The following is a 23,253-nucleotide window of genomic DNA, read 5'->3' on the forward strand; positions in this document are numbered from 1 at the left end:
TTCTCGACAGCATAAAATGCTGCAGGAACATTTCCATCCAAGCTTTGGACCAAAAGCTCGAAGGTCATCGTAAGAAGAGGCCATCCAAACCATCCAGGGATGAACTGGCACCAGAGCACGGCCGTTCAGCTGAGTGGGCTGCTGGTCTCCCTCTTCGGTTGGGTCTTGTCCTGCGTTACGACTTACGTGCCTCTCTGGAAGAGCCTCAATTTGGAGTTGAATGACCTTGAAATCTGGAACATGGGGCTTTGGCAGACCTGTGTCAGCCAAATGGTCATGCAGTGTGAAAACTACGCTTCCCTCCTGGCCCTGCCGTTGGAGATCAAGATCTCCAGGGTTCTGATGGTGACTTCCAACGGACTGGGCTTCCTGGCTTTCTCCTTGGCTCTTCTGGGATCGGACTTCCTGAAGACGAGCGACCCAAGACAGAGGAGGTCCTTGGGGATTATGGGCGGCATCCTCTTCTGCCTTTCTGGACTGACAACTCTGGTCCCCGTCTCCTGGGTTGCCTACAACACGGTGCAGGATTTTTGGGACCAAACCATACCAGACGTTGTCCCGAGGTGGGAATTCGGTGAAGCCCTTTTCCTGGGCTGGTTTGCTGCCTTTTTCCTCCTGTTGGGCGGCTGCCTGGTAATCGCTGCTGCCTGTTTCCTAAAGACCCCGAAGGGATCCAAGAGGCCGGCAATCTGCCACAAAGCGGAGGTAGACACGCTTGCCACCCAGCGTCCCCAGCCACCCCCTAAAAACGCAGACCTTGTCATCTGATGCACCTTCCTGAGCACCTTGATCTCACCTGGAATGGGACGACGGTTCGACACGTGGAACATTTAAGAGTTGGGGGCTTAGATTTCTGCGAAGGACGGCTTGGGGAAGCGTCCTGGTTGTTGTGTACCTTATCCTCCTTAGGTGCAAATTAGAAATATATTATTGAGTTTATGTGCTGTTCGAGGGTACTCGAGCCTATGTTTACTCTTCCGCAGAAGACAATGCTTTTCCTCCTCCTCCCTGTCCCCACCTTTAATCTTTTCTGGAGAAGAGTGACGCAAAAACGGCCTGGTTTAAGGATGGAAGGAATGTTGGTCCAGGAGGATAGAATGTCTGCAAAATAAAAATCCATTCAACAAGCATTGTTAGGCTTTAAAAAGCAATTAAGCGCTTACAAGAAATTGGAACTCTCTTTCTGGGCGTAAGAGCCAGATCAACAATCTCGAGCAGAGACTTTGCGATACTTGGATAATATTTTCGGAAGCGCAGTGCACAAACCAAGGCATGAGGTGAGTTTCCGTGGATGAATTCAGGAGCCAGCCTTGTTTTTGTTCAGCGAACTCTCCTCTTAAATAGTCTTAGCCTTTGATGCTGTCTTAAGGCAACTCTCATCAACAAGGGGCACAACAGCTGGATTGTTGTGCCAACCGTTTTTGATAGAAAGGTTACGTAGGAAGAGTTTCCAAACTTCAAAACAGTTCTAGAGTCGGCCTTCTGCAATCGAAGGACACAAGCGCTGGCAGCCTGCCAACCTCTTTGGGGATCACAACCAGAGGGGGTGGAGCAATCTATCTATTTACCTCAAATTTAAGGAAATCAAAGGGGTTGTCGGTTTTTGTGTGTGTGAAATAACTGCCACGGGGCAGCATTGCCTTGAGGCTTCAAAATTACTGCTGAAAATTAGGAGAAGTTGTGTGTAGTTTTCAGGGATAGAAACAAAACCACAAATATCTTTAAATAGGGTAACATTTATTGCACTTTGAAACCAGAAATCTCACCAGATTTGTATTTCCCATCACAATTGGTTAGCATTCTAATAAAAACATTTAAAAGATCTTGAGGAAAAAAAATATAACCATTAAAAGTGTGACTTATTCAGCCTGGTTTTGTCCTGACTTCAGTGCATAAACTACTCTGGTAATTAAACTTCGGTGATTGACATTGAAGGAATTATTCCGGGGAAGGTTCAAGAAGTGGCTTCCAATCTCGGCCTTCTGCTGGTTGCGCAGTTCTGTCCTCCTCCTCTTCCTCCCCCCACCCCCCTGGCATAAATGCCAGTGCTTAAACCAGCAGCCAGGGCAACAGCTGCATATCAAGTGGACCCCCCATAAGAATGGCTATCGTGGAGAGCCAAGGGACTGCTAACACGTGTATTGTCTCGCTGCGAGTAAACCTTGTTTACCATTAAGGCTCCTTCACCCAGAGATACCCTACGTGTTACTTGTCGATGACTTATGCCCGAACTTGCTGTGCTTGGAGGTCAGCAAGGATCAAGGGCCCCTTGCCGGCATCTTCCATGCCGTCCTTGTCACTATTCATTGTCCCACTCAGGGAGACCAGCGGTGCCGAATGGAGATCAGCCTGTGTGGCAGGGGCTGCCTTGAGGAAAATTAACGGGGGTCCACGCCGAATGCTCTCGAGAAGCGCTTTAAAGCCCTTGGCTAGGTAAAGCGCCAACTTGGCAAAAAATGGAATCGTCTATGTACAAGGCTTAAGTGTAAAAGGGCAGATTTCTCCTAAAAACACTCCCGGCAAGCTCCTTGCAGGAACTAAAGTCAGTCATTAACAGCGGGGGAGGGAGACTTCGGTGGGTGCTCCAAAATTCGTGCCTGCCTGCAACTAGGGCCCGTCCGAGAAGCCCCACACCGACCGCCTCTTTCCTAGACATGCCCAGCATCGCTGTTCGGGCGGAAGGTGGAGTCCTCCAGCGCAGTCCCCTCTCCCCTCCAGGATCCTGGGTACACAGAGTCCTCTGGCAAGAGGGTCCCACTCCTGGGGACGGCGGGTGGGGGGGGAGGACGGCTCAGGAGGCCTGCGGGGCTTGAGCCGCGAGGCCTGGCCGCGCTTTATTTCACGGCCACCGCCGAGGCCCTGTGAATGGACTCCATCACGGCTGCGAACCGGCTGCAGAGGTCGTAGGGCGAGTTGGGGCGGATCTTGGGGGGCTCCTTGAGGACCACTCCTTCCGGGGAACAATCCAGCAGGCGGGGCAGGAATTCGCCCAACTTCATCTGAAGCTTCTCTGCAGGGGGAGAAAGAGAAGGGGATCGGCTACGAGCAACGCTTGGCTCCTCCCAGGCAGTGGGCTCCACGTAAGGCTGGAGGTGCCTCTGCTAGTCCCTCAGGTCTGGCAGGGAGAGGTATGCTGCAGGCCCCGCTGCCAAAGAGCTTCACCCTAGGGCAGGGCTCCCCAAACTTGGGCCCTTTAAGACTGGTGGACTTCAACTCCCAGAATTCTCCAGCCAGCTCTGCTGGCTGGAGAATTCTGGGAGTTGAAGTCCACCAGTCTTAAAGGGCCCAAGTTTGGGGAACCCTGACTAAAAGCAACCTGGACAGTGGGTCTTTTCAGCCATGGCTCCTGCCCTCTGGAACCCCCACAAGGGGAGGTCAGCCCTATCCCTGCCACCAACCTCGAAGATCCCCTGGGAAGCTGGTGAGGTGACTGTTTGAGTCTTCAAGTAGTTTTTTTAATTCTCTCTCCCAATCTTGGTTCTCTTTATGGTTCGTTGTTTTAAGGGTTGTTATATTGTTTTGGTGGCGGTGGCTGTACGTTACCCAGAATTGCATCGGGCAGCTGTATTACATTTCTACATACGTTTAAAAACAGCAACAACCACCACCCGGCAGCTTAAGGTTCTCATTTTCTTTCGCTCTTTTTTGTTCCCAAGAATAAGCCTTTCCCTTGGGCAGAGCCACCTGCCTCCCAGATCTAGGACTTCCTCTCTCGGGTTTCCCTGAGAAAACTGGACGGGATGCCCTTTCGGTGGCTCAGTCGAGCAACCGGTCCGCCAGCCAGCCGCCACGAAGATGGGAGTCACAGCTAAAGTATCCTGGGTGCACGAAGGTGCGCCTTGAACCACTCCAGGCCACCGAGAATGCTTGCTGCAATCCCTCCCCAAGAAGCAAGCTCGGGCACGCCCTCCTCCCTCCAACGGAAGCCGTCGAAACTTGCTCGCTTGCACTGGAGTAACCATCAGTTTGCAAGCTTCTCCTCTTAAAAGTCACAAGACAACTCCAGGTCCATGACTTGAATCTACCCACAGGAGATATAACTGGCCCCTGGTGAGGATTCTCCCGTCACCTTCGCAGTGTCCATAGGGCTAGCAGAGAGGGCCAAATGAGCGGCTTTGATCAAAGAAAAGTTTTATTGCTGCATGGAAACAGCTGCCAGATGTTGTGTTTGAGACAAGGGGGAAAAAAAAAAACAAAGGGAAACCCTGATTTGCTGAGAAGTTTGCTGCAATAGAAACGGCTAGTGTATCCCAAGTGCAAAACTAAAAAACGTGAAATCTGATTACTTTTATTCTACCGCACTGAAAAGAACTGGAAGCTAATGCTTTTCTTTCTGTTGTTTCCTATTTACACACTGCACTTTCCTCTCCCCCCTCCATTGTCCTACTATCTTTATTTTTACTTGCGTTTTGGTAAGTTTAATACAAGTATAAATAGACTAAAAAAAGCCCCACCACTGCAACGTAGAGGGAGGAGCAGAGAGAGCAGTGAGTAAAAGTTGAGCTTCGTGAGCATGCAGACGCCTCTTTACAAGTACCAACAAACAGAACCCCAAGAGGCAACCAGAGCCGGCAGAAGGAAGTTGGTGTGGTGCCCAGGAGAGACACCTGGCTTACCACCCACGTCCTTTCCCAGGTAGGCGCACCAGCGGTTCCTCATGACTTCAATGGCGTCCAGGTCGTCCCTGGAGACGTGGTTGTTCATCATCAGGTGCATGCAGGGGATGACCAGCTCATTCAAGACCCCGACCCCTTCGTCCACTTCCTTCCCGTCGTGGCTTTCGAAGAGGGCGGCCGCAGCGTCGTTCAGCCTCTGCGGAAAAGCACCAGGGAGAGCCGGTGGGCGAGGATTTCAGAAAGGCTCGTCCCAGCATTCAGAAGGGACGTTTTAAGACAGGGGTCCCCAAACGTGGCAACTTTTAAGACTTGTGGACTTCAACTCCCAGGATTCCCCGGTCCTCTTCAAGTGGTGAAGCTGGACAAAAACAGCTGCACTAACTGGACTGAGCCTTCCCGCCCTTGAGAGGCACAGCTGGCTGGGGAATTCTGGGAGTTGAAGTCCACACAAGTCTTAAAGTTGCCAAGTTTGGGGACCTCTGTCTTAAAACAACCCAGCTTGGGTCTTCGCCCACCCTTTTTTTCTATAAAGTGGAACTTCTTGAGCTGGACCCCTTGAAGGCGGCTGGGACTTCAACTCCCAGAATTCCCCAGCCAGCCGTGCCTCTGAAGGTCTGGCAAGAAGGCTGAGAAATCCAGTCCAGTTAGTGTAGCTGTTTTTGTCAAGCTCGGCCACTTGAAGAGGACCGGGGAATCCTGGGAGTTGAAGTCCAGCTGACAAGAGAACCTGTTACCCCTGCAGAATCAGCTGGGGAAGAGGAGGAGGGCTTAAAAGAGAAAAAAAAAGGAAATAACCGCAAGAATTACCCCAAAGTTAAACTTCTAAAGTTTTAACGACTTCTAAATGAAGAGGGGCAGGCTGGGTGGATGTGGCCATTTGCAGGCACTGGATGTGGTTTACATTTTTTTAAAGAGATACAGGTAACCCTCAACACACCCAAATTTATGTTGCTAAGTGAGAAATGGATCACGTGACTTTTGTCCCATTTTACGACTTTGCTCGCCACCCGTTAAGTGAGTGAGCTCAGTTCTTAAACGAGTAACATGGTTGTTACGTGACTCCGGCTTCTCCATGGACTTTGCTTGTCCCTAGGGAAGCCGTTGGCAAAAGGAGGCCGTCAGACACGGGAGCCAGTTGTCAAGTATCCGACTGTCAGCCACACGACTGTGGGGATGCTTCACACATAAGTGTGAAGTCACTTTTTTCAGTGCTTCGAATGGTCACTAAATAAACTATTTATAAGTCGAGGGCTACCGTCCCTACAGCCATATAAGGCAGGGGTCGCCAACCTTTTGGACCTCAGGGACCACCAAACCCATAATTTTAAATCCCATGGACCACTGATATGAATTTCGACTGACAATTGGTGGGCAAGTCGGTCCCATATTCCAGGACTGGCCCTTTGGTCGTACTGGAGCAGCTACTTCTCCACCCGGGTGCACCGGCCTTCCACGGACCGGAGCAGCTGCTCCAGGATGACCAAAGGGCCAGTCCTGGAATATGGGACCGACTTCCCCGCCAACGTCAGCAAGCCACCCCGGGGTGGATTTCCCTTCCCCACCGTTGGTCTTACCTTACACTTCCAGCTCGCGTGCCTCTACTCAAGGTAAGGTTTGCACTCGGGCGAAGAGTAGGCGGCCCACGTGGGCGGTGCAGCCTTGTGTTCCTGCGCAGCCTGGATTAATTGCTTTTGGGGGAGGGAGCATTTCTCTGCAGACCACCCAAATTTTCTCATGGGCCACCAGTAGTTCCCGGCCCACCAGTTGGCGACCGCTGGTATGAGGAGCATTCAGCGACATCCCCTTTTCAGCGTAAGCCCGAATGACAGCGAGGGGAATGAAGACTCTGCCCCTCCCTCCAATTCCACAAGTTTGAAAGGGGGGGAGGAGGGGAAGGGTCCCCTGAATACCCACCAGGAGGCACTTCCTTCTGTAAAGAGCGATCAGAGAGGAGTCCGCGCCCCGGCTGGCTCCTTTGGCCTGCAGGACGGTGTTGGTCTCGTAGGCGTACACCAGATAGGTCAGAGCCTCGCAGTATCTTTAAGAGGGCAAGAAAAAAGGGTGTGTGTGTGTGTGTGTGTGTGTGTGTGTGTGTCTCATATCCTGTAGGATGGAGGAACACACCCCTGGTATGTGTGCCACCGCTTCCCTCCCTGGCAGACAGGAACCTGGGGCTGCAACCTGGGGCTGAACCTGGCCTGGCCTGGCCGCCCAATACCCTCTCCTGGCCTGCAGGGATCCTGACGGGGTTCCTTTCTCCTCTGTTTCTGCCTGGAATGGTACAGGGTCTCCTGCTTGAGCAGGCAGAGGGGATGGACTAGAAGACCTCCAAGGCCCCTTCCAACTCTGTTCTTCTTCTGATATCCAGTCTCAGGCGGCCCACAACTGCTCCACCTTCAGGCCATCCTGTTTATTTGGTTTATTCTGGAGGCAAAAGGCTTTATCAAGGGGAGTTTAAACTGCCACGGAGACGTTTTAGGATTTCCTCCTGCGCTTAAAAATAACCCAAAATATATCGTTGTTTTGATCCGGTTAGGAGTAGCGGAAACCTGAAGAGGGGCAACTTCAGGGAGCCCTTCCGAAAGCGCGGGAGGAATTCGAACAACCCGCCTCCGTTCCCTCCTGAGGATGATCAGAGTGGTTTTGGAATCGCCCAGATTCAGAACTTTTATTATTGCTTATTAAAATCGAGTCGTTCCTCCTTGGATTGTACAAAATTGTATAATGATCTGGCGAAGTGCCCAAAACAGAGGCAGGACAGACCAAACCCAATACTGCCCACCTGTCGACGACTCGAGATATGTCGCTGTGTCTGTGGAAGCATCAACTCGAGGCCCGGAGCCTTTAGAGAAGGGATCTCCCACCGTGGCCACTTTAAGCCTGGTGGACTTCAATTCCCAGAATTCCCCAGCCAGCTTTGCCCTGTTTTAGAGCCCTTCCTGAAACCACCGCGGGTGAACTCACTGGTTCTTCTGATAAAGCTCCAACCCCGTCAAGAGGTAGATGGACACCTTGCGGAACAAGCTGTAGTCTTCATGCCATTTCTGTCCAGGAACAGAACATACAAGTCTTGGTAGTTGTTATGTTCCACTCCAACATCCCCCCGTCCCTCCCTTCTTGGTGCTGTTGCCCTGCCCAGGTGGCCCCTGGCTGAGGGCCCGAGTCGTGCCAAGCAAGAGGTTGATTAGTCATCTTAGATGCGCATTGTGGCTAAATGTAAGCTAGTGGATGGGCGTAATGAGCACCCCAAAGTAGTTTGTTTATTTTTCAACAGAACAGGCTGGGACAGGGAATCAGGAACTGGTCTGCTTTTCACAAAAGCTACGCGTGGCTGTGTGTGTGTGTGTGTGTGTGTTTTGAAAGTCAGGGCTTCTTACCTTGTACTCTTCCATGTCTACCTCGTCTGGGCCAATTCCTTTCAGCTTTTCTCGGGCCACTTTCATAATGCTAATTGACCTGTTGCCCAGAAGAGAGAGAAGGAACACTGTGAATTCCGTGTGTGTGTGTGTGTGTGTGTTTGTGTGTGACATCTAGTCCAACATTTTCAATTTCGTTTGCTTCCATCAAAACGGAGGGCCGGTGGCTTCCCAATACCTGGAACCCAAAGATGAGCCTCAGTGGCGCAGTGGTCAGAGTGCAGTAATTGCAGGCTCCTTCTGCTGACTGTCGGCTGCCTGCAATTTGGCAGTTCGAATCTCACCAGGCTCAAGGTTGACTCAGCCTTCCGTCCTTCGCAGGTGGGTAAAATGAGGACCCAGATTGTTGGGGGCAAGAGGCTGACTCTGTAAACCGCTTAAAGGGGGCTGGAAAGCACTATAAAGCAGTATATAACTCTAAGTGCTATTGCCCTTCCTTCCTTCCTTCCTTCCCTTTCTCCCCTCCCCTCCCTGTTAGAATGCAATATTGCAAGTTAATTCTGCCGACTGCCAGGAGTTTGATCCTGACCAGCTCAAGGTTGGCTCAGCCTTCCCTCCTTCCCAGGTGGGTAAAATGAGGACCCAGATTGTTGGAGAGCAAGACGCTGATTGTGTAAACCGCTTCGAGTAATAGCACTGGGAAGCGGTATATAAGTCCAAGGGCTATTGCTCTGCTCTCTCCTTTTGGTCTCTCGTGCGCGTCCGAATCCTAAGGAAGCCCCTGCAAGCCAACCCCCCAAAGCTCGGAGAGCCTCCGGGGTGCCCCAGTTCAACTAGGGGCTCCGAATCCTCTCCTGGCCGTCCCTCGCCGCCTCCTTCCCACCAACCTCTCGTCGTAGCTGAGGTTCCTGTCTGCAAACTGCTCCAGGAGGGTCCTCTCCACCACCTGCTTGGGGGCGTCGTTTTGCAGCAAGTAAACCAAGACGTGTTGAAGGCGGGGGTCATTCTGGGGTGTTGGGGTCTCTCTGGACAAGGAGTACAGCCTGGAATATTCTTCGCGGAACGCCTGGGGAAATTAGGGGTTGACACGGGGCTCTCAATCACTCCAGCTCGTCATGAATCCACGGTAACAGAGTCTGCCCTTGTTTTGCAGCGGATTTCAAGGGAAGGGAGATTTCTTTGACCCTGAGATGCCAAGACTCTACAAGAGACGCCCCAAAACGTGGCAACTTTAAGACTGGCGGACTCCAACTCAAGCTCTGCTGGCTGGAAAATGGCCGAAGTCCACCAGGCTTAAAGTTGCCAAGTTTGGGGGCCTCTACAGGCCCCTGCTGGAGGTGCCAGAGATACCAAAGGAATCTCTTAAGATAGTAGAATGAACACATGTCCTAAATATTAATCAGTTCCAGTCATGATTATCATTTAAGATTGTCTAGTTCGATCCTAGGCAGAGGCAGGTATTTCTCTCTGGGCACAATGGGAATTTATTGGCTGAACAAAACTCCACAACGGCGACAGGAAGGGCATCCGGTCAGTAAACATTCTGCTCCATTCAGTTGCCCTGACTCCACCCCGCAAGGGATTATGGGGCCCTTAAACGGAGATGACTTTCTACCATAGCTCTTTTTACCCTCACTGTTTATTTTGGGGCGTTTTCCTATTTTATTGCTCTTCCGCGTTGACCAGAGAAGGCTGCTGGTACAGCATAGATGGATTCTAAGTGTCCCAGAATTCCTACCATTGTAGAACACAGTGGGGCTAAGGGACACTTTAAGGTGTACGTGATCTGGGACAAAAGGAATAAACAAGGCAGGACATTTATCTTGAAGATTCCTTTTTTCCCTTCTTCTAAGTGTGGAAAGGATTTCCACAAAGGACTTGGATAGCTCCCGCTTTCTGCTTTGAATCAGGAAGACTTCCAGGTTTCCGGCATTTCAGCTGGGAAGATGGACCTCTCCTAGTTAGAATCTTCTATAAATGTGAACGTGGGCTCGGATAACAAGCAGGTACACTACGTCCCCCCTCTTCTGCCTTGGATCAATGTTGTTGCTCTAAAACGCTAGCCCCCCAAATGACGGCTCAGGTGGGGCAAAAGTCCCACTCCTGCCGATTCTGGCATCCACCTGGACACCTGGACACCCCCCGCTTCTGCGCTCCACCCCATTCCAGGGCAAAAAAAAGGGGGAAGGAGGAGACAGGCCCCTGACTCCCAGAGGAAAAGGCCTCATCCCTGGGGGACAGAGAAGAAAACAAGGCGCTTAGGGGTATATAGTACTACCTTGACTAGCCCCGCTTCAGACCCATCGCGATCAAAGGTCTGGCGAGCTTTAGCAATGGCCAGGATCACCCCTTGCATGGCGGGGCTTAGCATCACCTGCCACAGAGAAGAGAAGAGAAGAGAGGAGAGAAAGAGAGAGAGAGAAAGAGAGAGAGAGAGAGAGAGAGTCGGGAGGGAGGGGGAAAGGCTGCATTGAAACAAGCTCTCCGTCACCCCACAGGCAAAAGAACCAAGGTCAGCTTAGGGAAGGTTCTGTTTGGGTGGCTCCCCCCATTCCCAGATCCTTGGAAGGTGACTGAGAGAAGAGACTCTACAGCTCAGGGTTCAAATGTGTGTGTGTGGGAGTGGGGGGTCCTTGATGCCCTCTGAGCTTGGCTGTGATCTTGCAGACGTTTCCTGGCCCAACTAGGTAACATCGTCAGTGCTACAAGGGAGTGAGGGGTTGGACTTCTATGACCGATGACATCGCCTAGTTGGGTCATGATGCGTCTTCCAGGAGACAACCAAACTCCGAGGGCACCAGGGACCCTCACAGACAACCCAAAGCGATGCGTAAGGAGCCACGCAGCCTCCCCGTACGGCACAACCACATTGTGTCAACCGCGAAGGGAACCTGGCCGAGGCCACCTTGGAGGCCACCAAGCTGAAGAAGGGAGAGGGAGGGGGGAGGGGAAAATAGCTGGATGGGGTTTTGTAGCCCCCAAACAAGAAAGCTTTCCCGTGGGAACCGAGGACGTTTCGGCAGGCGGCTGGCCAGGGGAGGAGTGAAAGTAACCAAGCAACCAGCCAGCCCCTGGATTGGACAGCGGGACCAGCGACTTGGGGAGAAGCGGGGGGGAAACTTTCACTTTTGAGTCAGTCGGCCTTTGACCAGGTGTGCCAATGCAAGGCACCCCACAGATGGCTTTTTGGGGAACAGGCCCGCCTCAAGAGACCTGCTTTCCACGGGTGCTGTACTTGGGAGGGCAGACCCGCATTTGTGCAGCTGGGTCGGCCTGTTGGCTCAGTGGGGTGTGGAGGACCAGCCACCTGGAAGACCCCACGGGAAAGGAGAGGGCAGTTTCGAAGTGGGGCTGGGGGTGTCCCGCTTTGGGAAGGGGGGCCCCCATCAGGAGCGGAGCAGGCCTGGGGAGCAGCCCCCCCCCACCTCCCCGGAGACGGTACCTCCTCGTTATAGCCGTCCGCATCCGACCTAACTAGGATCTTCCCCACACTGGGGATCTCCACTTCGGAAACTTGAGAGCTGGGTGGGGCAGGAGGCTCCCTCCGCCCCAGTTCCTGGGGCTCTTCGGCCTGCGGCTGAGCTTCCTCGGAGGGGGCCTTCTCTGGACCTGCCTCCTTGGGCTGTGGCAGAACCGGGGGAGGGAGGAGGAAGAGGAGGAGGAGAAGGGCGTGAGAGGAAGGCAAGAGGAGCAGCAACAGGGGCCCAAGGAGGGCAAGAAGCTCAGCAGGACGGGTGGGGAAGGGGCTGCCCGCCACGCCTCCCCTCGCCCACCTGGTCAAGAGCAGCCGGGACGCCAGCCTTCTCGTAGACGTCGGCCGTCTTGGCGATGGCTCGGGCAGTCTGCTCCTTGGCCAGGACGGCGTGCTCGGAGGAGAGCGAATGCGGCCCACACTCGCAGGGGAAGGCGTGTTCTGGAAGGAGAAAAGGAGGAACCTTCGAGGGTTTATGCTTTCCCAACGGTACGGCAGGAGGATCCACACCTGCAGCCGAAGGAAGCTGGCACTTCTAAAGGCCGACTGGGGTCGTCAGGAAAAGATGCTCTTAAACAGAGTGTGTGTCCCCCTCCCCAATTTAGCCTAGGGAAGATTCAGGAGAAATCAGAGAGAAAAAAACCTAAATTTAGGAACATTTGGGCTGCCTCCGTTTTACCCAGGTAGAATCGATGAAGACCTTCTGATCTCAGGGGCTTTTTCTTCTGGAAACGGGGCCACCACCTCCGTGGCCTTGAGGACCCTTCATTGCTTCTCCTCTTGCGGCAACCCCAGGCAGGCAGGAAGCTCTAGGAGACTCGAAGGAACCGCCGCAGAGGACCCCAAACCGACGGAACGGGCCCACCGAGGGTCAAGCCTCTTTACAACCCCTTTCCTTTTTTGCCTGACAATCATTTCCCGCCCTGCGGTCTCAGCTCCCCGTTTGCTGGTACCAGAAGGCGAAGGCAGAACTTTTCTCACCTTGGCTGGAGTCTGAAGACAGGTCCTGGGACTCCAGAGGCTCGGAGGATGGCTCCACCTGGGCCATTTTGCAGGACTGCTCCTCCAGTTCGGCCATCTCCTGTTCCGCCCTCCAGTTGTCTTCTTCGATGTGGCGTTGAAGCTCCAGAGGCAGCCGTTCTACTTCCCTCTCTGGTTGTCCGTCATCATAAACTACCAAAGAAAGACAAGCGGGGGGTCCTTTGTTGGCCCGTCTCTGAACGCCTCTCGGACGACAAAAGCAAGACAGGTGAACTAAGCTTGTTGGTTGCCCTTTCCCTCTTATTAGGATGCGCTGGGCACAAGTGGCTATTCGCGGCCGGGATGGTTATGTATGGTCTCCAGCATCAAAGCCCAGTTGCTGAGAACGGATCTGCGGTGCCCTGTGTGCACCAACAGGTCCAAAAAGACGAGGAGTTTTCCTGCCTTTGAGACCCAACGATTCATGCACTTTTATGTATATTTGTGCCTTCAAGTCAGTCTCGACTCCTGGCAATTGCCTGGACAGGTTTGCCTAGTTATCTTGGCAATGTTTTCGGATGTGGTTTGCCCTTGCCCTCTTCAACTGACCCGAGACTTTCTAAATGGATTCCTTTTGGAACTAACCTACTTCCACCCCAGATAGATCAAACCAGGATGGGGAGACAGATCCTCCTTAACCTCCGCTCATTTCAAATCCCCACGAAGGTACAGAAGGAGAGACCGGGGCCCATCCCCAACCAGAGGACAGGAAAGCTCTTCTGAAGCAGCCCATCTTAACGGATCCAGAGCACCTGACCCCCCCCCCCCAAGGCGGAAGAGGAATCCCCAAGAACCGAGTTCAGATTCTCACCAGCTGCGAAGTGTAGCAGCTTCTTACTAACGTAGATGAGGCAGTAGGCGCTGGCATTTTTCAAGCCGCCAAAGGAATCCCTTTCCAGCTCCTCCCAGGAGGACTCCGTCACGGCGATGTCGTTGTACTTCAGCCAGGTCCTTTGAGGCAGGCTGTAGATGTAGGCCCAGTAATGGCCGGCGTTGGCCTGGCCTTCGTGGACCAACACAGCATGCAAGTGATAAGGGACCTGGAAAAGACAGCCACAAACACAGACACCGTCGGTTCTCGGGTTTATTTTTAGAGCGGTTGAAGTAACATGACCACCATGGGGAGATTCGAGGAGGCAAATTCTCAGCTGTCGCGCCTGGAGGAACGATCCATTCATATAATCAAGGCTTAGCGGAGATTCCTTTCCTGGGGGAACAACAAGGCTTTCTACGTTGGGAAGCGGGGCTGCAGCGGCCATTGTCACCAGACCAGTCAGAATCCAGAGCCAGCCACAAGTGACACGTCCAACCGATTTGACACTCAATGGAAACCATTCGCCGGGGGGAACGCTTGCAACTAGCAAGGCCTTGATGGGTGATCCTGTCGGGGATTGAAGAGCTCAATGCTGTACAATCCAGAGCGCGCCCGAGCTCTGGTTTTGTGATCTACTTAAACTAAGGGCTTCCAAACTTGGCAACTTTTAAGACTTGCGGACTTCGGTTCCCAGAATTCCTCAGCCTGCCCTGGCTGAGGAATTCTGGGCGGTGAAGTCCACAACTCTTAAAGTTGCTAAGTTTGGAGAGCCCTGTACTAGAGAAAGAAGTCAGGAGGTCTCCAAGCCAAAATGAGGAAGTTCCAGCCCTTCCATTAAAATGCTCGGCCTCTGCAGTCTCTTTGGAGAGGCAGCACGGAGCAAACCAGGGCAGTTGCCACACTCAGAAGTCCCATCTGGCATTTCAGTATTTTATGAGTTGGCAGCGTGGCAAAAAAAAACCCAGATACAAGTGCCTATCCTTTAGCTATGATTGACATGGAATCATTTTCAGAAACAAGGTCATAGGAGAATGTAGAGTCTGAATTCCCAGGTATTCCCAAATTAAATCCTAGAAATTTAGTCTTGAGGCCTCCAGGCTAATTTTACACGGAGGAACAAAAAATGGAAAGTATTAACTAATTCAACCATGGATCTCTCCCTTATATTTTGGGGGAACGGGTGCCAATAGGAGGCCAGAAGCACCCACACAACCAGGAAGGATGGCAGACACCCTACCTGGCAGAGCTGAGGGTCAGTATAGACATGATCCATGGACTCAGAAAGCATCAGCATGGAAGTCTTCAAGTCTGTTCATCAAAGCAAAACAATAAGCGAGTGAGCAACGGCCAAGTTTTGTTAGAGGAAAGGAAACAGTCGCTTTACCAATCTTTAGAGCAGGGGTCTCCAACCTTGGCAACTTTAAAGCTTGTGGACTTCAACTCCCAGAATTCCTTAGCCAGCAAAGTCCACAAGTCTTACAGTTGCCAAGGTTGGAGACCCCTGCTCTAAAGACGCTTCTCAACTAGTTGCGCAATCAGGCCACAGAGGAGATTTGGGATTGATCACAAATGTCCCCTCACAGTTGCATGTTGGGCCATTTTGTGGAAACCATTCTCCTCCCTGGAGACAACCTGGGCCAATGCTCACATTCAGGGAAAGGCCGGCCCTGAAAGATGGCTGGGTCTACGTGGATGACCTGGATGACTCAAAAATTTGAAGATGTCCTCTTTGGCCAGACAAAGAGTTGTCCTTCGCCAGGGAAGCTCCAGACCCTCGTCCCACCATGAAAACTGCAAAAGGCTCCGAGAGGGATCAGTTATGACTTCCTGATCACATCCCGTGAACAGAAAGAAGGGACTTAACACTGTGACAGGTAGATGGCATCTCACCTTGCCACCTTCTCTAGTTCAGGGGAGAAACGGAGTGGAAACCAGCCCGTACGCAAATGGGGAAGTCTCCGTAGCAACTCTTGAAATGTGAAATGTGAGATTATCCGGGCACAGACCTTCGATGTCTTGCTCAACCTCTTCCCTCCACTTCTGCAGGCAGGAAATGACCAGGCTCGTCTCATCTTCGGAGATGACTTCCTGAGGAGCCGCGGGCGCTTCTGACGTCTCCCCTGGGCACCTGGGCAGAGGGAAAGGGGTGCTCAACCAGCTGATGGGAACTGGGGCTCTTGCCTGGGGCTGCCAGCTCTCCTCAAAAGCCAGAGAGGGCAACAAGATGGAAATCGGGAGGACTGCTTTAAAAGTGCCGCTTTGACCAACGGGCATTTTTCTCTTTTTTTTTCTGAATTTCTAAACAGGCATCATTTCTAGGGGGCAAAATAATTTATCATCTGATCGTTTCGGTCTGGATACAGCCACGATGGAAAGCTTGGGCCAGCTTTTACCTGCTTGGCTTGGGATGCGTTTCCGAGGGTTCTTTTTCTGCCTGAGTTTCTGCTGTTGTCACGGTCGCTGCGCAGGACAGCTTGGTCCTTGCAAATTCAAGAACGGACTGCAGCATATCCGGCAAGGGAAAGCGGTCTGCGCCGGAACCATACCTGAGGTACCTAATGAGGAGGAAAATAGCATCAGCCCCACCTCAAAACCACCAGTCTTCCCTAAGTCAACTTAGCAAGGCCTTCCCTTTCAATAGCAACAGCACTTGGACTTCTATATCATTTTCACAGGGCTTTCCATCCTTCTTTGAGCAGTTTACAGAGTCAGCCTCTTGCCCCCAACAATCTGGGTCCTCATTTTACCCACCTCGGAGGATGGGAGGCTGAGTCAACCTTGAGCCGGTCAGGATCGAACTCTGGGCAATACTGCGTTCTAATCAGTGTGCCACCACGGCCCCAAAGTATCCCATCGGTGATAAAAGGTTTATTTTCCTTTACCCCTTGAACTTGGGGGCATATATTAAACCATGGCTGGCTACTGATATTTTTGGAGTGCGAGTCCCCTTTTCCTGTCCTGCTCCTGGGCCTCTTTGAACAGATTCTTCAAATGGTACAAGGGGCAGCCTCCTTTGGAGGCTGAATTACAGCAGCAGAACAGAGAATGAGCTGGCAGGTTGGCCGTCATGTCTGAAGAGCAAACTTGTGCAGCTCTCCAGAGAATCTAAAATAAATCTACCTGGGGAGAGGCCTCTAAAAAGCTTCATCCCGATACCCCTAGGTATCCAAGGACAAGCAGACAAGCTGAACTGGGCTTTTTTCCCCCAAGGCAAGAAAGTGGGGGAGAGAGGCCGGCTGGTTGAGCTTCTGCCAGGGAAAATCCAGAGCCTGAGAAGGACTGCCTACTTTTCCAGCTGCTGTTGCAGGATGGTCATCTGGTCTTTCAGTTTCCCGATCTCTTCTCTTTTCGCTCGAGTAATTTCTTTATTGCCGTACATAAACCTAAAGGAGGGAGAGTTTTTGACGGCTGCATCCCACTTAACGCAACCCCACGGTATCCCCCCTTGCTTTTTTTTGCAGATTTGGAAGTCTCGAGCCATAAAGCTTCCCCCCCCCCCCACCTTACCTATCCATGTAAATGACCGGCGGGAATTCCAGCTTGTTGTGAATCTTCTCTGGCTGCCCAAGGGATTGATTGAACTCGAACCGGGAAAGCTCAAACGTCAGGACCGGGGGCAGCTTTGTAAACCAGCGCTGAAATAAGACACACAACAGGTCAAGATGGCTGGGTGCTAATTATGTGCTGCCCTTTCCCCATTCACCGTGCTCTGCATATACAAGCAGGGAAAACAATGACTTAGATCCCATTTCATGTCATACCCAGAAAAAGAGAAATCACCGTTTGAGTTCAGCAAATCTGATTGTATGATTTTGGTGGTGGTGGGGGGGAATAATCAGTATTTCGAGGCAGGAAGGCATCCCATGAATCACTTGCTAAGCACCACGAAGCAGATGTAGACAACTTCTGATGGTTTTGCAGCCCTGTTTCTCAACGCTGGCCGCTTTAAGACACGGGAGACATCAACTCCCAGAATTCACCAGCCAGCACGGCAGGTGTGAGTTGAAGTCCACGCATCTTAAAGTGGCCGAGAATGAGAGACACCGAATTAAAAGCGGATGCCGTAAATGGATGGGCGAAGACTATTGTTTTAGGAAGAGCAGGGGACTGGAAATTTTAAGGGCAAAATTGGTGCTTCCCATTCCCCACTTTCTTTCCACACCCACAAGCATATTTTTAAAAGGTGGAATTCATTCTGGAGGGTTGCGAAAGGGGAGAGGCACTTCTGCAACCTGCTGCAGAGACATCCCAGAGACAACTCCTGCCCCGAAGGTGATTTCCTCGTTTTTACAAAACCATTTCAAACTGAACATGGGATGAAAACAGGTTCACTGCAATTCCACAAGCCCTGCTGGAAGGATTCCTGTCGAGAACTCCGGCTTTTAATAGACTCCTCTCATTTCCTGCCAGACGGGCCGAAACCTCATGATCAAAACTGCTCCTCCTCTTGGGAGGCTATTTGTGGCTCGTCTGTTCTGCTGGGATCTCTGAGGTGGTGCTGTAATGTTGACTCTTTCCAACGTATTTGGGAGAAGCCCTTTAAAAAAAGGGCTTCACCTCCCCTGGTTCTTTGTTTGTATCACTGAAGAAGAAATGGGACGAACGCCTTTAACTACTCCAGTGGAAAAGTTTCCCAACTGGACATTTTGTTCTGGGCCAAAGGCAGGGTGGCTGGAGCCACTCAGATCCCCATGGCTACAAATGTGACAGCTGAATAGTCCAATTCTCCCAACAGGGAAGGGTTTCTTAGATGGATGTCTATGGAGATTCCCAGTCATCCAGGTCATGGTTGCCTCAAAGGTGCTTTTAAAAACAAAACAAAACTGGACTTCCTTGTTTTTTTTTTCTTTGAAAACGTTTCCCTTCTCATCCAGGAAGCTTCATCAGTTCTGGCTGGCTGGTTGGTGGTGGGGAATAGGAGGATCCAGTCAGAATTAATCCTTCCATTCCCCACCACAATCCAGCCAGAACTGATGAGAAGTTAAATGCCCTTTTCTTCCTCAGTTGCTTTTTGGAAAAGCACCTTTGAGGTTTCTTAGGTGCTTTTAAGTGTTTTCCATATATTCGGTCTTCTGACCACAAACTGAACTACAATGTTTTGGGTTAACATCTCCCAGATGTAGGAAGTGTGCAAATCCTGAATTTCTTTTCTTTTCTCAACCTCGGGGACTCAAAGAACCCTGGACTTCAACTCCCAGAATTCCTCAGCTGGCCGTAGGAACCGCAGGAAGCAAACCAGGATAGTCCTGAACAGATTTCCAGTACAGCGGATGTAAACAACATGATTACTTTAGGATTTATTAAGTTAAAATCAATAGATGGTTTTTGCAGAGTGGGAAAAAGTGAGAGAGAGAGAGCAACGTATACTCAGGTACAAAGACAAAGTTACAAACAAGAAAAGCATACCATTAAATCAAAAACTGTAGTTTTATCCCCCGAAAATACGGAGGCACGGGCTGTTTCCTACGGGCAGGCTTCAACAGAAAGAAAAATATTTTTATCACACTCGCACCCTGGACACAACATGTCAAATATAAAGGTCACGCCCTGCATGCTGTTAAGTCATTCCACAGCATTCCCTTAACTCCAGCATGCTCTCGGACATCGCATTCTGTGTTGTCAAGTTGGTAACTGGCAGGTCTGTCCTGGCTCTCTCCGGGTTGTGTAAATGCCACCACACTCACCTCTTGCGTATAGGTCACCGCCTGCTTGGAAGGCTCCGACTCGCCCTCCTTCTCCACCATGGCTCCTTCCAAGCATTCGTGCAAGTTCTTGTAGCCGTTGACCTGCAGGGGGTACTGGCCAAAGGTCTCGATTTTGGAAAACCTCTTGCCTAAAGAGGGGAGCGGGAGATGCCCATCAATAAGGACCCTCTGTGGCGCAGTGGTTAGAGGGCAGTACTGCAAGCTACTTCTGCAGCAGCTGCCTACAATTTGGCAGTTCAAATCCCACCAGGCTCAAGGTCGACTCAGCCTCCCGTCCTTCCGAGGTGGGTCAAAGGAGGACCCAGATTGTCGGGGGGCAAGAGGCTTTACATTTTAAAATTGTATAGAGATTATTGTATGGTTTGTTGTGTTTAGTTTTATTTTTCTTTATTTTTCTTTTAATGGTGTTGTCCAGTTTTACTTGTGGAAGAGCACCTCATCTCGTTGCACCCGCTTGCGAGTGTAATGACAAATAAATTCTTATGTCCTATGTCTTAAACCGCTTAGAGAGGGCCGGAAATCACTGTGAAGCGGGATATAAGTCTAAGTGCTCTTGCTATTTAAGGAGAAGAAAAGCAAATCCCAAACGGATTGTCCTTCTAAGTGGGGTAGGAATAAAACCAGAGGAAGCTGCAAACGGCGCTTCTCAGGTGTTCCGGCTTACCTTCGTGAACCCCTTCAGTTAGGAAAGTCCCATAAAAAAGCTGAACCATGGGGTTCTCCGATTTGTCCTGGGAATTCCTGTCGCAGAAGGAGAAAGCAAGGGGAAGGTGAATTGGGGGTGCAGAGTCGAATGAAAAGGACTAGGAATGACATAAACAGCAGTATTCCAATATTTGAGGGGCTGCCATGAGGAAGAGGGGGGGCGATCTATTCTCCAAAGCACCAGAAGGCAGGATAAGAGTCAATGGAGGGAAACTCATCCAGGAGAGAAGCAACCTTGAACTAAGGAGGAATTTCCTGACAGGGAGAACAATTAATCGGTGGAACGATTTGCCTCCAGGAGTTGTGAATGCTCCAACCCTGGAAGTTCTTAAGGAGAGATTGGACAGCCATTTGTCTGAAATGGTATAGTTTTTCCTGCCTGAGCAGCGGGCTGGACTAGAAGACCTCCGAGGTCCCTTCCAACTCTGCTATTCTGAAAGCAAAGTCACCATTTTTCTTACAAAACAGGGTGGTAAGACTAACCACCAAGGCGACTTGTCTAGAAGCCAAGCAATGCACTTTTCCCATTTGGCCTTTAGAGGATTCATTTAGAGCAGGGGTCTCCAACCTCGGCAACTTTAAGCCTGGAGGACTTCAACTCCTAGAATTCCCCAGCCAGCTGGCTGGGGAATTCTGGGAGTTGAAGTCCTCCAGGCTCAAAGTTGCTGGCTGGGGAATTCTGGGAGTCCTCCAGGCTCAAAGTGGCCGAGGTTGGAGACCCCTCATCTAGATCTCACCAAGCTCGGGTGGCAGATGGGAGCTCAGGACCCGATGCCCCTCCCTTCAAGGGGCTCCCCATTTCGACGAGGAGCCCTCATACTGGAGCCGACTGGGACTCCTCACGCTTGGGCTTCCTATAGGCAGAGGGCTGCCAGCTACAGTCAGGAATTCAGCCCAGCACTCAACCGTTCACGCCAAGCCATAGGTGACGGGATGTTGCATGTCGATTCCCTCCCATGTACAGTGCTTGGTCATAGGGAGCCCCAGGGTGAAACCTTAGCCCTGGGGAACGTTAAGAGCCCGCCTGGTTACAAGCCAACTGTATTGGATCTCATGATCCTTTAACTCAGGTGCTCAGAAGAGGTCAAGTTACTGGAAGTCAGAAATACACTTTTGCTTCATTCAGGATCGCCTACGTGCCCACTCTGCCCCCCGACACCTGGCTGTAGCACAGAGAGAGAGAATCACACCATCCCAGAGAGTGGAAAACAACAGGCATTGTTGTTGTTGGGTCTTAAAAAGAACATCTTCACGGCAAATTCTGGCAACTGGGCAGCTTCACAAAAATAAATCACCAAAGCTTCTTTGGACTCACTCGGCCTCCACTGTCAGTTGGAAAGCATCTTCCAGCCAGTCCAGGAGTTTGTGGGTGAACTCGCTCACATCTTGCTAAAAAGGAGACAGAGGGAGCAGCAAAGGTTAGTTTCTGGAGACATTTACCCCAAACGGTTTCCTCTGCTGTTTCTACATAACCTTGGACGTCTTTCATTTTTAACTTTAAAATGACTTTACGTTATTAACATTTCTGAGTTGTGAACTGCCTTTACGTTAAATCTCTCTGCTGGCTGGGGAATTTGGGGAAAAGTTGATGTCCACCCATCTGAAAGTCAGCCAGGTTGAGAAACACTCCTGTACAGCAGGGTCTGAGTTAGAGACCCCCCCCTCTTGCCAGGGTGATCCTGGGCCAAGGGCCAGCCGGGATCTGGGAGAAAGAGCCCAAGGGTGCCCTCACCTGTTGCTCCTCCGGGGATCTGAATGCCCCTTTGAGAAGTTCGAGGGCGGTTGTTGGGTCTACAAATTTGCGGCGCGTTCCCAGCATCAAAGCAAAGAGATATTGGAGTTCCTGCATGAATGCGATGTTCCTCTTTTCCTGCAAAACAAGAAGAGGCGCAATAAAAAAAGCAATTTAAACCACAGGTCAAGAAAGGGTCCTGGATCAGCAAAGTGTGCTTAGTTCACATTCAGAAGTTACATTTGCTGGAGTGAGGCGTGGCACACAATTCACACAACCAGGACTCCATTTACAAACCATCCAAAGCCGAAACTAACTAGGGCACAATTCCAGAGAAAGTCTTCATGGGGCGGCCAGCAACTCCAGCATTGTCTCTCTAGGTCAGAGTTCATGATCACACATCAAGTTGCCACCTGTCTGTTTTTAGCTATTTGGGGTCATTTAATCAATGGGTAAACTGTAGGGGAGGAAAGTCCAAACTAAGAGCATCGGTATTCTAACATAGGGGAACCCCTAAGGGGCCCAGACTCTGAAAGACTGAAAAGGTTCCAAACTTGCAAGAGAAAACTAAAACTGGGGAAATCAATCATGCCATCAAATCACAGCTTTGTGTTCTAGATTCTGAACATGGGAGAGTCCTTCCCATCTCTGGAGAAATCAGAAACCCTCTCTCATCTTTTAACTACCTCCCACCCTTGCAGGTTGTCAGCGTTTGGCCAGCCCTGTTGTGCCAACAGGGCTGCTCAGGAAGATGAGTTCCCCTCCCGTCACCCAGGAGTCACTTACACTTCGGCTGCGGCAGGTGTCCAGGACGGCTCCGGGCAGGGAATAGTTCAGGACTAGGTGCCGGAATTCTGGCAGCTGGAAGAGGGACTGACAGCACCCATGAAATTAACCTCCCGCTCCACCGGTGATTGTATGTCGAGTCTCTAGAATACTCCTCAAAGAGGACTTCAGCCGAAGGAGAGGCTTGGGGTGGCCACAGCCACCTGCCAACAGGTAAGGGCCGCCTTCTCCATCCTCCCACGGGCTCCGTTGGGAAAGTTAAAAGCCCAGCCCAGGAAGAGAAAGCAGGCAGGGAAGCCCGAACTCGTTAGCTCTCACATCAACTGAAGAAAAATAGCGCTTCATTGGAGAAGCGGGGCTTGATCTCAGACACTTTTAGCAAGGGGGGGATCTCAGCTCCCCAAAATTCCCCACCCAACCGAAGCCCGCTCGTCTTGAAGCGGCTGAGCAAGAGTTTGAGGGAGCGCCGATGCCAGCGGAGAAGCCCCCGTGCCCCAAATTACCTGTATGACGGCACTGAACCAGCAGGTGTTCCCGATGTTCTTCATCCCAACGGGCCACCCGCTGACCCTCCTCCAGTCCCGCTGAGTTGTGTTCTCTCCCCAAACTTCGCAGCGTTTCCTTTTGGAGCGGTTTTTGTTTTCGGCTGCACTGGGCTCCTGGGCTCTGCCACAAACACAAACAGCAGCAACTGCAATTAAATCCTTTTTGGGGGGCTAGAAGCAACTAGCCCTCTTCACTACTCATCTCTTGGGCTCTTTGAGGAGGTACTACAGAACCACCCCAAGAGCAGGGGTCTCCAACCTTGGAAAGTTTAAGCTTGGCGGACCTCAACTCCCAGAATTCCCCAGCCAGCAAAGTTTAAACTTGCCAAGGTTGGAGACCCCTGCCCAAGAGGATAATTGTCATCCCACTTTCAGCAGACTTTGGCCCTCAAGAAAAGCCTCGGCTGCTAGGAAGGCAGACTGTGCTAGTCAGCCAGACATTTCCTGAAAATGGAAAACCCCGATTGGAATAGATTTGGACACGTGTTTCTCCTGTGGGGAT

The 23,253-nt window shown here is 51.3% G+C and overlaps 2 protein-coding genes across 6 annotated transcripts in view; one reads left to right on the forward strand and one right to left on the reverse strand.

Annotated features, from left to right (window-relative positions):
• Nucleotides 1-1,730, forward strand: CLDN25 (claudin 25). The gene has a single exon (XM_026709001.2). It carries the CDS (start codon nt 100-102, stop codon nt 766-768), a length of 669 nt encoding a protein of 222 aa, XP_026564786.1. The 5' UTR covers nt 1-99; the 3' UTR covers nt 769-1,730.
• The window catches only part of USP28 (ubiquitin specific peptidase 28), a 27,303-nt gene continuing 5,766 nt past the window's right edge, over nt 1,717-23,253 (reverse strand). The window contains exons 5-26 of one of the 5 annotated variants that reach the window (XM_087939246.1): nt 22,710-22,872; nt 22,207-22,293; nt 21,421-21,558; nt 21,004-21,077; nt 19,648-19,724; nt 18,963-19,111; nt 16,786-16,913; nt 16,566-16,661; nt 15,672-15,833; nt 15,285-15,406; nt 14,516-14,586; nt 13,276-13,504; nt 12,426-12,617; nt 11,746-11,885; nt 11,415-11,594; nt 10,251-10,346; nt 8,860-9,038; nt 7,994-8,072; nt 7,581-7,660; nt 6,531-6,654; nt 4,646-4,812; nt 1,717-3,010 (exon numbers count right to left, since the gene is read on the reverse strand). In XM_087939246.1, the coding sequence (XP_087795372.1) occupies nt 3,010; nt 4,646-4,812; nt 6,531-6,654; nt 7,581-7,660; nt 7,994-8,072; nt 8,860-9,038; nt 10,251-10,346; nt 11,415-11,594; nt 11,746-11,885; nt 12,426-12,617; nt 13,276-13,504; nt 14,516-14,586; nt 15,285-15,406; nt 15,672-15,833; nt 16,566-16,661; nt 16,786-16,913; nt 18,963-19,111; nt 19,648-19,724; nt 21,004-21,077; nt 21,421-21,558; nt 22,207-22,293; nt 22,710-22,872 (2,734 nt within the window). In that variant the 3' untranslated portion in view covers nt 1,717-3,009. Of the gene's footprint in view, nt 3,011-4,616; nt 4,813-6,530; nt 6,655-7,580; nt 7,661-7,993; nt 8,073-8,859; nt 9,039-10,250; nt 10,347-11,414; nt 11,595-11,745; nt 11,886-12,425; nt 12,618-13,275; nt 13,505-14,515; nt 14,587-15,284; nt 15,407-15,671; nt 15,834-16,565; nt 16,662-16,785; nt 16,914-18,962; nt 19,112-19,647; nt 19,725-21,003; nt 21,078-21,420; nt 21,559-22,206; nt 22,294-22,709; nt 22,873-23,253 lie in introns of all 5 variants that reach the window. The other 4 variants (XM_026709059.2, XM_087939245.1, XM_026709060.2 and 1 more) reach the window with 4 other exon arrangements.

Source organism: Pseudonaja textilis, chromosome 9, assembly GCF_049901715.1.
Source record: "Pseudonaja textilis isolate UNSWEBS1 chromosome 9, rPseTex1.2, whole genome shotgun sequence".
Lineage (NCBI taxonomy): Eukaryota > Metazoa > Chordata > Lepidosauria > Squamata > Elapidae > Pseudonaja > Pseudonaja textilis.